At 43.6% G+C, this 16,756-nt stretch overlaps 1 protein-coding gene across 1 annotated transcript; it reads right to left on the reverse strand.

Annotated features, from left to right (window-relative positions):
• Positions 1 to 4,124: 4,124 nt before the first annotated feature.
• On the reverse strand, positions 4,125 to 16,467 carry LOC129631530 (cytochrome P450 2G1). The gene is made up of 9 exons (XM_055552593.1): positions 16,288 to 16,467; positions 15,310 to 15,472; positions 13,431 to 13,580; positions 11,411 to 11,571; positions 10,984 to 11,160; positions 8,351 to 8,492; positions 6,166 to 6,353; positions 5,896 to 6,037; positions 4,125 to 4,306 (listed from the first exon to the last, which is right to left on the reverse strand). Exons 1-9 carry the CDS (start codon positions 16,465 to 16,467, stop codon positions 4,125 to 4,127), a joined length of 1,485 nt encoding a protein of 494 aa, XP_055408568.1.
• Between the last annotated feature and the right edge of the window lie 289 nt (positions 16,468 to 16,756).

Here is a 16,756-nt window from a genome sequence, read left to right on the forward strand (position 1 = left end):
TTGCCACATTGTGAGGCAGGCATGTGGGATCTTAAGTTTCCAGACTAGGGATCAAAACTGTACCCCCTGCAGTGGAAGCACAGAGTATTAACCAGTGGACCAGCAGGGAGTTCCTTATTTTTGAGGTGATGAAAATGTTCTAAAATCGACTGTGGTGATGATTGCATCTATCTATGAATGTATCAAAGAACATTTAATTGTGCACTTTAAGTGGGTGGATTTTTATGACCTGTGAATATCTCAGTAAAACCTTTCAGGACTAGGGAAGTGGTACAGTGGATAAGAATCTGCCTGCCAAAGCAGGGGATGAAGTTTCCATCCCTGGTCTGGAAAGATTTCACAGGCCACAGGGCAACTAAGCCCATGCGCCACAACTACTGAGCCCAAGCTCTAGCACCCTCAAGCTGCAGCTGCTGAGCCCTCAAGGTGCAACTGCAAGCCTGTGTGCCTAGAGGCTGTGCTCTAGGACGAAACACGCCACTGCAGTGAGAAGCCCACGCACCTCGATGAAGACTGGTTCCTGCTCAGCACAACTAGAGAAAGCCCACTCACAGCATTGAAGACCCAGCACAACCAAAAATAAATTATAAAAGAAGAAAAAAAAAACTTCTCAGACCCCCCCCCAAAAAATAGCAAAGAAAATGTTTGCTCTGAGTCATATATCCTGATTGATTCTTCCTACCAGTGACATATAAAGACAATTGATTCACCTAGTTTCTGAGAAGAATTTACTCCAAGGAAATAAAAAGATACATCAATTCTCCAATCTTTTTTTTTTTTTTTTAATTTTAGCCATACCGCTTGGCCTTTTCACGCTGTTCATGGGGTTCTCAAGGCAAGACAAAAATACTGAAGTGGTTTGCCATTTGTGACTGAACTGAACCGATACCGTTTGGCATATGGGATCTTAGTTCCGTGACCAGGGATGGAATCCTCGCCCCCTGTATTGGAAGCGTGACCTAACTACTGGATTGCCAGGGATGTCCCTTCTCAAACCTTATTCATACTACCTGGTGTCACCTCAAACCCTTGGGCTTCTCTTCTTATATCATAGCCTTTGACACTATCCTGTCCTTTCGTCAGAGTCCTGGCCACTCTGGCTGTTATTGTCCCGAAATAAGTCAGTCTGTCTAACTGGACTGTGAGCCCTGTGTGGTCACTGAGTGAATGTAACCTTGTCATCATTATGTAATCAGGTCCTTCTACAGGGGCCTATTTAGAATAGGGATGTGTGTTGAATGTTGAATGAATAGCCCTTGGAATTTCTAGGAAGTTTCTAATTTGACTCTCCTCACCAATAAATGAAGGCTCTCTTGAGGGTCTTGAGTTCTTCCCAGAGAAAGTCCAGCAATTCTCTGCCCTGCTTCATGTATTAAACTTGTACATAAGATAAGTTGAGCAAGATTTTTCACAACTAAAAATGTTAGATGACCACTGGCCCATACACTTATAAGGGTATTTGTAGCTTTGAAGTTCTATGTTCATCAAAGATGTACCAAAGCTTTAATGATGTGTGTTTGTGTGTCTGTGTCTGTGGTGGTCATGGAGATGAGCCATTAAGATGTCCCTTCAAGAAAGAACTTGCCATTTAGCTGCAAGGAGTGCAGTGAGCTGACTGCCTCCAGCTGCAGCACCTTCAGGATCCACCTTGTCTCGGAGCAACGTGGAGCAAAGTTACCCTTCCGGTAACTGATGGTTTTAGTCTCTTACTGCCCAGCTCTTCTTCCTCCCATCTTTCCTTTCATAGATGTCAGATCTATATCCTGGTCTGAAGACTTTTCCTGACCCATTCTACTTTCTTCCTCTTTTGTCTTTCACACACATTGCCCTCCAATAAAATGATGCAGCTGTGTCTAAACCTCTGTTTTCCCAGAGGACTCAGTTTACCTCCTGTCCATCACGGCCTTTGTTCTCTGTCATGTGGGTGTGCATGCGTGCTAAGTCGCTTCAGTCATGTCTGACTCTTTGCAACCCCATGGACTGTAGCCCTCCAGGCTCCTCTGTCCATGGGATTTCCCAGGCAAGAATACTGGAGCGGGTTGCTGTGCCCTCCTCCAGGGGATCTTCCTGACCCAGGAATCGAACTCATGTCTTTTTTGTCTCCTGCATTGGCAGACGGGTTCTTTACCACTGGTGCCACCTGGGAAGCCTATACCCTGTCTCAAAACTCTCTTCCAGTTTTGAGAAAACCCCCTATTGGATGCCTCTTTATCAGAGGAAAGTCTTTGTCTCCCACCACAGCAGCTGAATGGGTACCATGAATTCTTCCTCGCCACATCCTGACTGTGGCTTGGCTAACTGGATCATCCTGCTGGGAACTTTGACTCTTGCTGGAGGAAGTGACACAGAAACACAGACACAATTAGGAAGTTGTCCACAGTGGTTTCAATGGGTCAAGAGTTCCAAGGCAGTTCAGTGCCCGGGGGCTGGGTGGGTGGCAATGGCAACAGCAGCCCCTCGCCAGATGATTCTGGCCATTCCTTTGGGTAATGCTCTCTTGACCCAGCTGTTTTTTGTTTTTGTTTTTTGCTACTCATATTCTTAGCCTGGCTTTCCAGAATTCACATAGATTTTGTGAGCGAACCAATCATCTTCCAGTAGCCAGCAGACTTTTCTACTTAAAATAGCCAATGACATTTGATGTTGATTAAAAATAGGAACCTTGGCTGTTAGGGGACTTGGGAGTCTCTGGCGGGGGGTGTCATGGTGAGAAGGAAGTTGTAAAGGATGAGCTGTTATCCGTAGAGTGATACTCGAACCCCCTCTTTCTCTCATGCCCTACCTTCAATACAGCAGCAAACGAACTCTCATGTTTTTGTTGTTTAATCTCTCAGTCGTGTCTGACTCTTTGCAACCCCATGGACTGTAGCCCTCCAGGCTCCTCTGTCCATGGGATTCTCCAGGCAAGAACACTGAAGTGGGTTGCTGTGCCCTCCTCCAGGGCATCTTCCTGACCCAGGGATTGAATCTGTGTCTCTTGTGTCTCCTGTGTTGGTAGGTGGATTCTTTATCACTGAGCCATCTGGGAAGCCCCTGCAGTCTGGTGCATCATAAGAAATTCCAAATCTGTCATCTTCCCACCTCCACTGGTTCTACTGCGTCTGAGTCAACATTGCTGCTTGTCATAGCTTCCTAGTTGGTCCTTGCTCTGGTCCTTACTCCCTCCCTCAGTTTATTCATTGAATAACAGCTAGCACAAGCCATTTAAAACATGTCAATACATGCCATCCTATGTTCCCCAGCCTTCCCAAAGACCTCCATTGCACTCAAATCCTCACCGAGGCCCCACATAATCTGGCCTTTTAACCCTTTGCCCTCATTTCACTCACTCCTATGCTCTACCTTCCTCCTCTACTCCAGCCATACCTGTCTGCTTGTGGGTTCATCAGCACACACCCAGTCTTTTGCCTTACGGCTCTCCCCTTTTTTAATTGTTCTGCCAGGAACATTCCCTCCCCAGATACCTGAACAGCTTGCTCCTTATGGCCTTGTGAAACCACCCATGCCACCGATTTAAAATTCCAATTCTGGAATTCTTTTTCTTTTCTCCCTTTTTTTGAGAAATTATTTATTTGGCTGCACCAGGTCTTAGTTGCGGCATGCAAGCTCTTAGTTGTAGCTTGTGGGATTTAGTTCCCTGGTCAGAGATTGAACCCAGCTCCCCTGCACTGGGAGCTCAGAGTCTTAGCCATTGGACTACCAGGGAAATCCCTACTTTGCTTTTCTAATGCACCACACCATTTAAAAATTTTATTATGTTTATTCTTCATTATCTACCTTTGGTCATTACCGGGGAAAGGTCAACGGAACAGCATAAAGACATGGAGGTCTACAATAAGAATTTGGTACAGATAGAAGCCTAGGTGGAGGTGAACAAATGAACTTAAAATCTGCAAGCTTTTGCCAAAGTCTTGGCCAGGGCATTGCTTTTCTGCTGGATGTAGAAGATACACAGCTCCATATTTTGGGGTGACCCCTGCTGACCTGTGTCCCGTGACAGTGTAATGGTGTCTTCTCTTAGGATTGTTGTGAGAACTGAAGGGGGATGAAGAGGTTGGGTGCGCCTGGACACTTGGGCAAAGCTCTGTTCTCCGACGGTTCCTTCCACGTCCAATAGGAGGCGCTCAGCGGACCATGAAGCAAACCTCGTAGGTCGGAGGGATGTTGCCAAAGCCTGAGACCTTGGGCGTGATGTCGATGTCAGCAGGTGGCACCAGAGAGCGTAGGGAGAAGTTCTGAAGGATGGAGGTGAAGTAGAGGAAGAGTTCCATGCGGGCCATGGCCTCCCCCAGGCAGATGCGCTTTCCTGTGGGCACAGAGAGGGGAGAAAGTGGGTGGGGGAATAGTGGGGAGAAGCGGACCCGCACGGGTTAACAGAAGCATGGAGAGGATTCCGGTCTCACCACCGCTCAGCCTCAGCTGCCTCCTCTGCATCTCTGGGGTCATGATAACACCCACTTTGTAAGGTTATAAAGATGCTGTGGGTTTCTACAATTAATGCTCTGCTAGGATCTTCCATGTATAGGGGACTCAACACATGGAAGCTACTTCTTTGATGGCGCAAATTCCAACAGATTCTAAGACAGAACGGTTGTAAAAGGATCCATGCATTTAAAGTCTTTTCATTTCTGATTCTTTTAAAGGTTTAGGAAGTGCCTGCAAGGTGCCAGACACTAGTGAGGGAAAACAAAAACTCACACTTAAATAGTGCTGGATCTACAAAAAATAAGAGGTGTATGTATATATATGTGTAACTGATTCACTTTGCTGTACAGCAAATACTAACACTACCTTGTAAATCAACTATACTCCAATACAGATTTTTTTTAAAAAGTGCTGGCTGTTTGTCAATCACTCTTCCAATGCTTTGGAGAGATTAATCTCCATTTTACAGACAGGGAGCTGAAGTAACTCATTCATGGCCCCACTGATGGTGTTTTAAGTGGTGGAGTGTGCCGCACTGATACCAGGTTCAATATAGCTTACACTTAAAATACGATTTTTCAAAGATATTGTGTTATGAGTTAACCAAGCTGCTGATTATTGGGTAAATCTTTCCTGCTACCTGTTTTATACTGTCTGAAAAATAAGAATCTTTTAACATTTTTAAGTGGTTAAAAAATCAGGAGAAAAATAATATTTTGTGACATGTGAAAATTAAAATTCAAGTGTTGATGTGCATAGTTTTTAAAATTTTGCATCCATCACAGACATGCTTTTTTCTTTTTATTGTTTTTTTTTTTTTTTTTTTGCCATGCCATGCGGCTTTCAAGATCTTCTATCCCCCACCAGGGATTGAACCTGGCCCCATGCTGTGGAAGCTTGGAGTCCTAACAACTGGATCACCAGGGAATTCTCCAAGATGGCTCAGCAGGTAAAGAAACTGCCTGCGACACAGGTGACATGGGTTCAATCCCTGGGACGGAAAGATTCCTCCTCCAGGAGGAAATGGAAACCCATTCCAGTATTCCGGCCTGGAAAATTCCACAGACAGATGAGCCTGGTGGGCAACAGCTCATGGGGTTGCAGAGTCAGACACAACTCAGTATCAGCATCATTGTTTATGAATGTCTGTGGGTGCTTTCACAGCACAATGGTGTAGACTGCATAGTTCACACAAAGACCAGCAAAACCTAAAATATTTTATATTTTGGCCCTTACAGAAAGTATGCTGGCCTCTCTTTAGTGCAATTACTTTTCTTATTATCAGAGTCCATGGTCCTGATATTCCATCATTCTGGAATTCTGGGATTCTAGTATTGTATGAGTCTATGAAATAGCACCCAGCTTCCCATTCAAACCTGAATGTCAAATACAGACCAATGATTGGGGGACATATCTAGTGTGTTTCTGCAGAGCTGGTGGGGGTGGGGGACTCAGACCATAGACACCTACCAGAGGAAAAAGGCACAAAGGCTTCATTCTTCTTGAAGTGGCCCTGCTCGTCCAGGAAGTGTTGTGGATAGAAGGCATCTGGGTAGCGGAAGTACTTGGGGTCTTTGAGGACAGAGCCAAGAAGAGGAAAGACGTCGGTGCCCTGGGGTGAAGATGGGCTCAGTTAGGAGAAATCAGCGTTGGAGTATGGAAAATGGTAGGGACCCAGGAGGAGTGGGGTACAGTGGGGTACAGGAGGAGGGAGGGATGAGAACGGAGGTGCAGCTTCACCTTGGGCAGAAGGTAGCCTCGGAAATGAGTGTCCCGGATGACATTATGGGGGACGCCCATGGGCACGATATCTGTGAGTCTCTGGATCTCATGGATCACGGCATCTGTGTAGGGCATCTTGGCCCGGTCATCGACACTTGGGATCCGGTGTGGTCCAATCACCTGGTCAATCTCTTCGTGGATCTTGGCTGGAAAAAACAGAACACACAGCAGACAAAGACGCAGGAGGTATTTCTGGAGGCCAGGATTGGGTCATAGGTTTGTGTCTTCAGCTCCATATGTATTTGGACTGTCTCTTTATTCTTAATTCCTGACACATTGGTGGGGCTGATAAACACTCTTTCCAGTAGTCACATACGGATGTGAGAGTTGGACCATAAAGAAGGCTTAGTGCCAAAGAATTGATGCTTTTGAATTGTGGTGCTGAAGACTCTTGAGAGTCCCTTGGACAGCAAGAAGATCAAACCAGTCATTCCTAAAGGAGACCAACCCTGCATATTCATTGGAAGAACTGATGCTGAAGCTCTGATACTTTGGCCACCTGATGCAAAGAGCTGATTCATTGGAAAAGACCCTGATGCTGGGAAAGATTGAAGGCAGGAGAAGGGGGCAACAGAGGATGAGATGGTTGGATTGCATCACTGACTCAATGATGAATTTGAGTAAACTCTGGAAAGACGTATCTGGAGATACTGAAGGACAGAGAAACCTGGTGCGCTGCAGTCCATGGGGTTGCAAAGAGTCAGACACGACTTAGTGACTGAAAAACAACAACAATTCATAAAGCCCATGGAGTTGTAAATTGCACATGTAATCCAGTATGCAAGTAATTGAGGTATCCATTAGATATTGGATGATTTAGATTAGTAAAAGACAACTCAGACAATGAAGGAGAAACTAGATGAGTCTGAATGGAAATGTTAGTCTCTCCCATTTTCTGTAGCAAGAGAAATCTGTTTGTTTTGAATTACATTAGAAGGTGTGCTCAGGTCCTCACTTGTGTCCAACTCTTTGTGACCCTGTGGACTATATAGTCTGCCAGGCTCCTCTGTCCATGGGATTCTCCAGCCAAGAATACTAAGGTGGGTTGCCATTCCCTCCTCCAGGGGATCTTCCTGACTCAGGGATCGAACTTGCATCTCCTGCATTGCAGGCAGATTCTTTACCGCTGATTCACTGGGGAAGCCACATTAAAAGGGACAGGGGCCAAAACTGGGAATTTTCCTTTGGTAGTAAATGAGTTCTCACTACTGGAGTTACCCAACCAGACCAGATTACAGTTTACTGGGGATGGATTCTATTTGATTCTGCCACTACAGTTGGCCAAATAATGGCCATCAAAGATACTACCTCCTAATCCCTGGAACCTGGGGATGTTACCTTACATGACCAAGGACTCCTGGCAGATATAATTAACTTAAGGGTTTTGAGATGGGGAGATTATTCTGAATAATCCATATTGGCTCTAAAAGTAACCACAAGTGTTTGTATAAGAAGGAGGCAGAAAGGTCAGAGTCAGAGAAGGAGATGTGACAATGGATACAAAGAGAGATTTGAAGATGCAATGCTGCTGGCTTTGGAAATGGAGCCCAGGGATGCAAGAAATACATTTCTAAAGGTTGGAAAAGGCAAGGAGTCAGATCAACCCTGGTTTGACCCGGTGAAAGCCTATTTGAACTTCTGAAGTCCAGAACTGTAAGATAATAGATTATTGTGGCTTTAAGCTACTAAGTTTCTCATAACTCACCACATAAGAAACTATCTTGTTGTTGTAATTCAGTCACTAAGTCGTGTCTGACTCTTTGCGACCTCATGGACTATAACACGCCAGGCTTCCCTGTCCTTCACCGTCTCCCAGAGTTTGCTCAGATTTGTGTCCATTGTGTCAGTGATGCTATCTATAACCATCTCATCCTCTGCCGCCCCCTTCTCTTTTTGCCTTCTATCTTTCCCAGCATCAGGGTCTTTGCATCAGGTGGCCAAAGTATTGGATAAGACACCATGACAGGCACCAAGCAGAAGATGAAATTAAACGACTTTCCAAGCCGGAGATTCTAAGATTCCACATCTTGAGGTTCTAAAGTGTGAAGAGTTGAAAGCTGTGGGATTCTAAAATTTCAGGATGATGTCTTCTTTCCTGTGGGGAATGAGGTCTGCCAGGTAAGTGGCCCAGGTGGACACTCACCTTCCACCTCAGGATGCTTCATCATGAGCAGCAATCCATAGCGGAGTGTAGAGCTCACTGTCTCAGTGCCAGCGAAAAAGAGGTTGAGGGTTGTCAGGACCAAATTCTTGAGGTTGAATTCTGTGTGGGGGTTGTTTTTATCCTGAAAATGAGAGAGATGATAAATAGACTCACCATCTTCTGCCTTCATCTCGTTTTCTCCCTGTGTATAAGGTAGGGCTTTGTGAAAGCACAACAGATGGGTGACCCAGGTGAGTATCTGGGAGAGGAAACAGTCAGAGCAAAGGTCCTGAGCCAGAGGTGTGTCTGGTGAGGAACGACAAAGAGGAGGCCAGTGTAGCTGTCAGGATAGCTGGAGTGTAGTGAACAATGGGGAGAATGAGGGAGAGGGAAGTGGAGATTGCCTTGTCAGATTTGAAAGTTCTAAGACATTAGGGTACATGATTTCAAACTGCTGAAGGACTTCCCTGGTGGTCCAGTGGTGAGGAATCTGCCTTGCAATTCAGGGGTTGCAGGTTTATCCCTGGTCGGGGAAGTAAGATCCCAAGTGCCTTGGAGCTACTGAGCTCTCGTGCACATGCTGCAGTTAAGACCCAACACAGCCAAACCAATGAATAAAAAAGAAATAAAGGTCAAATTTCAATCAAATATCTGTCCAAAAAAAAAAAAAAAAAACACAAAACCTGCTGAGTACAGAGGTTCTACAGTAGAAAAATAGAAATTTGTAACTTTATAAAATCCTAAGAATCCATGATGCAGAGTTACTAAGCTTCTAAATCGCCATATCTCTAAGACTTTATTTAAAAATTTTTGAAAAAAAAATTTTTCACCATTGAGGATAATGTTTTCTGTGGGTTTGTCATATATAGCTTTTATTATGTTGAGGTATATTCCTTCTATTCCTGCTTTCTGGGGGGGTTTTATCATAAATGGATGTTGAATTTTGTCAAAGGCTTTCTCTGCATCTATTAAGATAATCATATGGTTTTTATTTTTCAATTTGTTAATGTGGTGTATTACATTGATTGATTTGCAGATATTGAAAAATCCTTTCATCCCTGGGATAAAGCCCACTTGGTCATCATGTATGATCTTTTTAATATGTTGTTGGATTCTGTTTGCTAGAATTTTGTTAAGGATTTTTGCATCTATGTTCATCAGTAATATTGGCCTGTAGTTTTCTTTTTTTGTGGCATCTTTGTCAGGTTTTGGTACTAGGGTGATGGTGGCCTCATAGAATGAGTTTGGAAGTTTACCTTCCTCTGCAATTTTCTGGAAGAGTTTGAGCAGAATAGGTGTTAGCTCTTCTCTATATTTTTGGTAGAATTCATCCATGAAGCCATCTGGTCCTGGGCTTTTGTTTGCTGAAAGATTTCTGATTACAGTTTCAATTTCCATGCTTGTGATGTGTCTGTTAAGATTTTCCATTTCTTCCTGGTTCAGTTTTGGAAAGTTGTACTTTTCTAAGAATTTGTCCAGTTCTTCCAAGTTGTCCATTTTATTAGCATATAATTGCTGATAGTAGTCTCTTATGATCCTTTGTATTTCTGTGTTGTCTGTTGTAATCTCTCTATTTTCATTTCTAATTTTGTTGATTTGATTTTTCTCCCTTTGTTTCTTGATGAGTCTGGCTAATGGTTTGACAATTTTATTTAACTTCTCAAAGAACCAGCTTTTAGCTTTGTTGATTTTTGCTATGGTCTCTTTTGTTTCTTTTGCATTTATTTCTGCCTTAATTTTTATGATTTCTTTCCTTCTACTAACCTGGGGTTCTTCATTTCTCCTTTTTCTAGTTGCTTTAGATGTAGAGTTAGGTTATTTATTTGACTTTTTTCTTGTTTCTTGAGGTAAGCCTGTATTGCTATGAACCTTCCCCTTAGCACTGCTTTTACAGTGTCCCATAGGTTTTGGGTTGTTGTGTTTTCATTTTCATTCATTTCTATGCATATTTTGATTTCTTTTGTGCTTTGTTGGTTATTCAGCAGTGTGTTGTTCAGCCTCCATATTTGGAATTTTTAATAGTTTTTCTCCTGTAATTGAGATCTAATCTTACTGCATTGTGGTCAGAAAAGATGCTTGGAATGATTTCAATTTTTTTTAATTTACCAAGGCTAGATTTATGGCTCAGAATGTGATCTATCCTGGAGAAGGTTCCATGTACACTTCAGAAAAAGGTGAAAATTGATTTCTTAGCCACACCACTTGGCATATGGAATCTTAGTTCCCCAACCAGGGGTAGAAACCACACCCCCTGCATTGGAAGCTGGGAAGACATTAAACTTTTAATTTTAAAGTTTAAACTCCAAAGCTTAGACTTTAAATGTTTCAGCTCGGCAAATTCTAAGACTCTAAAAATGCATTCTACTTTTCTGTATTTGCAAGTCTCTGGTGTATCAGATTAGAAAGGTGTACGATTTTAAGTTTCCATGTTCTTAGAAGTTTTAGCTTCAAAGTTTGTGTAAGAGTTTATACCTTAACAGTTTCTATATCTCATCTATAAATGAGTCAACCTGGTGAAACAATGCTTGGCCCTTGACATACTGTCACCAATATGTTTACAGATGAGTCTAAAGTTGTAGGCGCTAAGGATTGGGGAGATGAGAGGAAAGGACTGGGGGCACAGGAAGAGGCACCTGGTGCATCTTGATGAGGAAGCAATCAATGAAGTCCCGAGGGTTCTGGGAGTCAAGCGATGCTTCGTTGATCTTGACCTTGGAGGCAATGAAGTCCTTGAGCTCCTCTATCAAGTAGTAGATGCGATTGTGTCTTCCTGGCAAATATTGCATGATTCCAGAATACATGTCATATAACTGTGGGGAATAAGCAAAGGATGTTTGTTAGCAATGTGCACCAGAGGCCAGCCTGGGCTGAGTCTGGAATCCAACAGCTGGGCTTAGCATCCAGCACGGGGTCTGAGAATGCGTGAGGCTATTTGCTTCTTGGAGACCCAGGGCATCTTGATTCTTGCCTCCCAAGATTGTGGGGAGGAGTTAGTGAGGAAAAGGCAGGGGCTTAGTTAACAGAGGTTGGGGGGTGGACAGAGATGTGACTGATGGGCACCTGGGCCCAGGATGTGCTCATTTCTATGAAACTCTGGTTGATCATTTGCAGCAACTTCAGGAACTGCTTGTCCTCATAGTCAAAGCGGCTTCCAAAGACGATGGAACTGATGACGTTGGAGACAGTGCGGCTCAGGAAGAAAGTAGGTTCGATGCGAGCCCCTGAATAATGGAAGTTGGAGGCCATGAGTAGGAACATGGAATGTGACATCAGGTTCATTTAATAAGCACCTGAGGGACTTCCCTGGTGGTCCAGTGGCTGAGACTCCACGCTCCCAGTGCAGGGGGCCTGAGTTCAATTCCTGGTTTGGGAACTGGATCCCACATGCTGCCACTAAAGATCCTGTGTGCTTCAGCTAAGACCCGGTGCAGCCAAATAAATACATAAAAATATGTGAAGATTAAAAAAATAGCCACCTCATTGGCTCATGAAAATTCAATGTTAATTATCCATGTAAAATACTTAGCACAGTGCCTGACATGTAATAAACATGTGAGAGATGCTGGTGGAGCTGAATCCTTATTTTTTGTTATTAGAAGTTAATTGTATTAGAAGTTAATTGGGACTTCCCTTGTGGTACAGTGGATAAGAATCTGCCTACCAGTGCAGGGGACACAGGTTCGATCCCTGGTCTGGGAAGATTCCATGTGCTGAGGAGCCACTAAGCCAGAGCACCGCAACTACTGAGCCTGAGTGCTCTAGCGCCTGAGAGCTGCAACCACTGATCCTGTGTGCTGCAACTACTGAAGCCCGCTCGTCAAGAGCCTGTGCTCTGCAATGAGAAGCCTGCACACCACAACGAAGAGTGATCCCTGCTCGCTGCAACTAGATACAGCCTGCACAGAAATGAAGAACCAGTGCAGCCAAAAATATTCAAAAAAGAAGAAAAAAAAGAAGCTAACTGTCCTGGAGAGTCACAGACTTTGGAAAGAAGTGGAGGTAAGGGGTGCATTAAAAAATAGAAAAGAATGGCTAGATTCGGTCTATCTCTACCAATGATTCCATCTGCACTATTTAAAATAAAATTCTTCCCCTGGTCTCAGCTGCACCATCTATAAAACAAGATGCTGGTCAGGCCAGTGGATATGGGAACAATTTCCCTAAAGCAATGTATATAATCACAGTTAGCTTTGCAAATAATTTCTAGGGGTACCTGAATATACAGAGTCTTTATGCAGACCATTTGGCATCCATGGAGCCCAAGGGAGGAGTCTAATGTAGAGAACTTTGTCTCTGTTTTTAATCTATTCATCTCTGTATTTCTCAGCCTCTGTGTTTTTTTTTTCATTAGACCCCAGACATTCCAGATCTTATTTTTGGGTGCATCATGGATCTCTTTAAAAATGTAATGAAATGGTGTAATATTTCAGATTCCCAAGTTGAAAAAGTTTTAAAAATCTTTCACAACAATGTAAATATATGTAACACAACTGAACTGTACACTTAGAACAGTTTGTTGTTGTTGAGTCACCAGTCATGTCCCACTTTTTGGGACCCCATGGACTGCAGCACACCAGGCCTTCCTGTCCCTCATCATCTCCTGGACTTGGCCCACGTTCATGTCCATTGCATTGGTGATGCCATGCAACCATTTCATCCTCTCATGCCCTCAGAAATAGTTAGAGTGGCAAATTTTTGCATTATATGGTTTTTACCCAAATTACGTGTTTTTGTATGTGCATGTGTGAATGTAACCTAGTTATATAAATTTAAACCTACCGCCACAAAAAGGCATAAACTCATATTGCCAAAGTCTGTACAGGATACGAAGAGCTCAAAAACTCCTTAAGATCCACTGACTCAAGTCTCTGGACAAGGGATCTCTAAGGGTCTTTCATGTTAACTTTTAACATGGAATCTGGCTAGAAATCTCAGTAAATCTTTCATCTTCTTCATCCTTTCCCATTCCCAAACTTTCTCCCACTAAAGCCCATCTTCTCATGACTGAGCTCTCTACACACAACCCCGCACCCCCCCAACCAAGTCCCCTTGTAGCCCTCCCGACCTGTGTCACATATACCTTTGGTCTTGCGTAATTCCACTAGTAGGAAGCCGGCCTCCTCCTGGATCCGCTCCTCAATGCTCCTCTTTCCCATCCCGAAGTCCCGAAGAATGGTCAGGGAGAAGCGTCGGAGGATCCTCCATCGTTCTCCGTTAGCCAGAGCTACACCTGCCGGGATTTCAGGTCAGGCTCCTGTCTCCCCTCTTGTTTGTGCCCAGCTCTGTGCTGGACTGGGAGAGTGCCAGGATATGACAGCTGTAAACTTTCCCCTTGGGGATGCCTCTTTCAACCTTCCAGGCTTAATGGGGAAACTAAAGTTCCCTCCCTACTGGACTCCCCAAAACAGCCCAGGACTGAGATGAAGGAAAAGAAATCAGGCTAATAATGACTGTGGGAGATTAAGGAGAGTTTCTTACAGGCTAGAGACCTGGAACTGGATAAATGCATATAATGGATGGATGCCTAGGAATATGGGGGGAGATATAGATAGAATGGGCTTCCCTGGTGGCCCAGTGGTAAAGAATCTGCGTGCAATGCAGGAGCTCGGGAGATGCGAATTCTGTCCCTGGGTCAGAAAGATCCCCTAGAGGAGAGCATGGCAACACATTCCAGTATTCTTGCCTGGAAAATCCCATGGACAGAGGAGCCTGGTGGGCTAGGGTCCATAGGATTGCAAAGAGCTGGACATGACTGAAGCAATTTAGTATACAAGCATAGATAGAATGTCATATAGAGTACGTTGGAATGGGGAGACTTCTTCTATATTCTATGTTCTACTTGTATTCTCTAGACATACCTGTAAGTGTTCACAGAAGATCATATCTGTACACTAATATACCCACACAAAAGGAGTTACCATGTAGTAAACAGTATTTAGAAGTTCCCGGATGTGCATGCATCAGTGAATTAATGTTTGGAAATTTGATGAAATGATTTTGATAGATTACTGAATGGAAGGAAGTGTTTGTGACTGGTATGACTGACGAATGGATGGATTAAAGACTTCTGGATGGGTAAAGGGCTAATGGATGGATGGTTGGAGATGTATGGCTAAATGGTTGGAAGGATGTATGGATGACTGAATGATTAATAGGTGGATGAATGATGGAAGGAAAAATGAATGGATAGATGACACGAGACTATATGGGTAAATGAGAAGTTAATTAATAGATGATGTACAGATCAATTTGTTGGAAAGATACTGATATTTGTATAGAAAGTCTAATGGATATTTTTGGTGGCTGCATGGGTCAATGGAAAAATGGATGGATGGAAGGAAAGGCATAGGGATAGGTGGGTGAGTGAAAGTATCAAAAAATGGTGTGAGGCTGCTTGGAATTGAATGATGTGGGCAGTGCGTGAGATATGTGTGCATGCTAAGTTGCTTCAGTCGTGTCTGACTCTTTGTAATCCTACAGACGGTAGCCTGCCAGGCTCCTCTGTCCATGGATTCTCCAGGCAAGAATTCTGGAATTCTGCCTCCAGGCCATTAGAGATTGATGTGTAGGGAACATTAAAAAGATATCTGTGGAGGATGCAGAGACCTATGGGTTGGGTCTGTGTGTGTATATAGGAAGATAAACAGTAAGCTTGGCTATGAGAGCTTAGTGAATTACAAGAGTGCCACTCCTCCATCAAAAATAATAACACAAGTAACACAGACGATCCTCTAGAGTCAGACGGTTTGGGTTCAAAGTAAAATGATTCTACCACTGACTGTTACTACTAACGTTTCTCATTCTCAAATTCTTCATTTGCAAAATTAGGAAGACATTAATAGCTCTCAGAGAATTCACATCAGTAATTCATTTAGAGTACTTATCAAAGAACCTGGGACATAGAAGTACATTACACTTTGTGATTACATTTTGCTTTTATTTTTGTTGCTGTTACCTACCATGACCTTGGAAGTTTCGCTCTACTGAAGCCAGTTCTCCACGGCCACTGAACTCATCTGCTCGGTCTACCAGGGCCTCCTTCACTGCTTCATGTCCACATAAAACAACCACTGGCCGGGACCCCATGTACACGGTGAAGACTGGACCGTATTTCTCCTTGAGCTGAGTGAAGGAAGACATAAGAGGAGGGGGCTGAGTGTAGCACCAAGTAACAACCGGTCAAGGATTTTAGGAGATGGCGATCTCAAGGAGCATGGGAATAACAGATAAAATTGAGTCCTGGGCTTGGAAAGACTGCTGATAAAGAAACACAGAAGTCTTGGCTTCTGTGATCCTGGGCAAGATCCCCCAATGCTGCTACAAGCCTTGGTTTCTGCATCTGTAAAACGGTGGACCTAGATGAGATGGAATTCCAAAATACATGTGTCTCGCTGTGAACTGCTAACTTTCTAGAATCCTAAGATTTCATGATACCGAGTCAAAGTTTGAAGACCAACAGAGTGCAAGAGTTCTTGTATCTAAGGATAGAAGGTAACTGGTTTATTCCAGGCACTGCCCTGGAGGCCCCGTGGTTAAGACTTTACCTTCCAATGCAAGGGGTGGGGGTTTGATCCCTGTTCAGGGAACTAGGATCCCACATGCCTTGTGGCCAGAAAACCAAAACAGAAAAACAGAATCAATATTATAATAAATTCAACAATGACTTTAAAAATAGTCCACATTAAAAAAAAATCTTTAACAAGTAGTGCAATGCAACATATTTTTCTTTTTAAAGAAGAAGGTACTGTTATTCCAAAGTCCTGAAGGTCTTAAGTTTCAATGTGCTAGGAGTCTGTGTTTACAAGAGTTTAAGATTCTGGAATTCCAGAAATCTACAGTTATGTTTCCAAGAGCCTTTGTTATAGAATTCAGAAATGTCTACACTATCTATCTATAGAATTAGTTGCTTCCAGCTGTGTGAAAGTAGACAGACTCACCTTCATGAAAGACTGAAAAGTGGCATCAGTACGAACTTGCAACACGTTCCCTAGGAAAGGTATTGGTGTGGGACCAGGCGGCAGCTTTCCCCCTTTGCTCATCCGTTTCCAGGCGATGAGGATGAGAAGACAAGACAAACAGAGTGCCAGAAAGATGGTGAAGGCCCCTCCCAGCTCCATGGTGCCAGGTTGAAGGATTGCGCCCAGGGCACCAGATCCTACCTAAATACCTTCTGGGAAATCAACTGTGTAGAAATCTGAACACCCTGGGATTCAAGTTTTCCGGGTACAGATGTCATGAGGGAAGAGATTGCTTTATCTGGGGGGTGGTTATATAATCTATAATCTCCCACCTGTAAAAAGGTGGATCGAATTCACCCAGGGGAATCTACTGGGGACATTCCCCTTTCTTCATATTTCCAGTCTCTCAGTTCTCTCTCAGCTCAGCTTTAAGCTTGTCTTGGTAGGA

Source organism: Bubalus kerabau, chromosome 17, assembly GCF_029407905.1.
Source record: "Bubalus kerabau isolate K-KA32 ecotype Philippines breed swamp buffalo chromosome 17, PCC_UOA_SB_1v2, whole genome shotgun sequence".
In the NCBI taxonomy this organism is placed as follows: domain Eukaryota; kingdom Metazoa; phylum Chordata; class Mammalia; order Artiodactyla; family Bovidae; genus Bubalus; species Bubalus kerabau.

Bases quoted from the DNA above. Each gene is read 5' to 3' on its own strand.
- LOC129631530 (XM_055552593.1), bottom strand. From the start codon at position 16,467: ATGGAGCTGGGAGGGGCCTTCACCATCTTTCTGGCACTCTGTTTGTCT. The intron at 11,161-11,410 runs GTGCCCATCAGT...TATTCCCCACAG, and splicing joins TGAGCACATCCTGGGCCCAG to TTATATGACATGTATTCTGG. The intron at 6,038-6,165 runs GTGAAGCTGCAC...TCTTCACCCCAG, and splicing joins GAGGCTACCTTCTGCCCAAG to GGCACCGACGTCTTTCCTCT.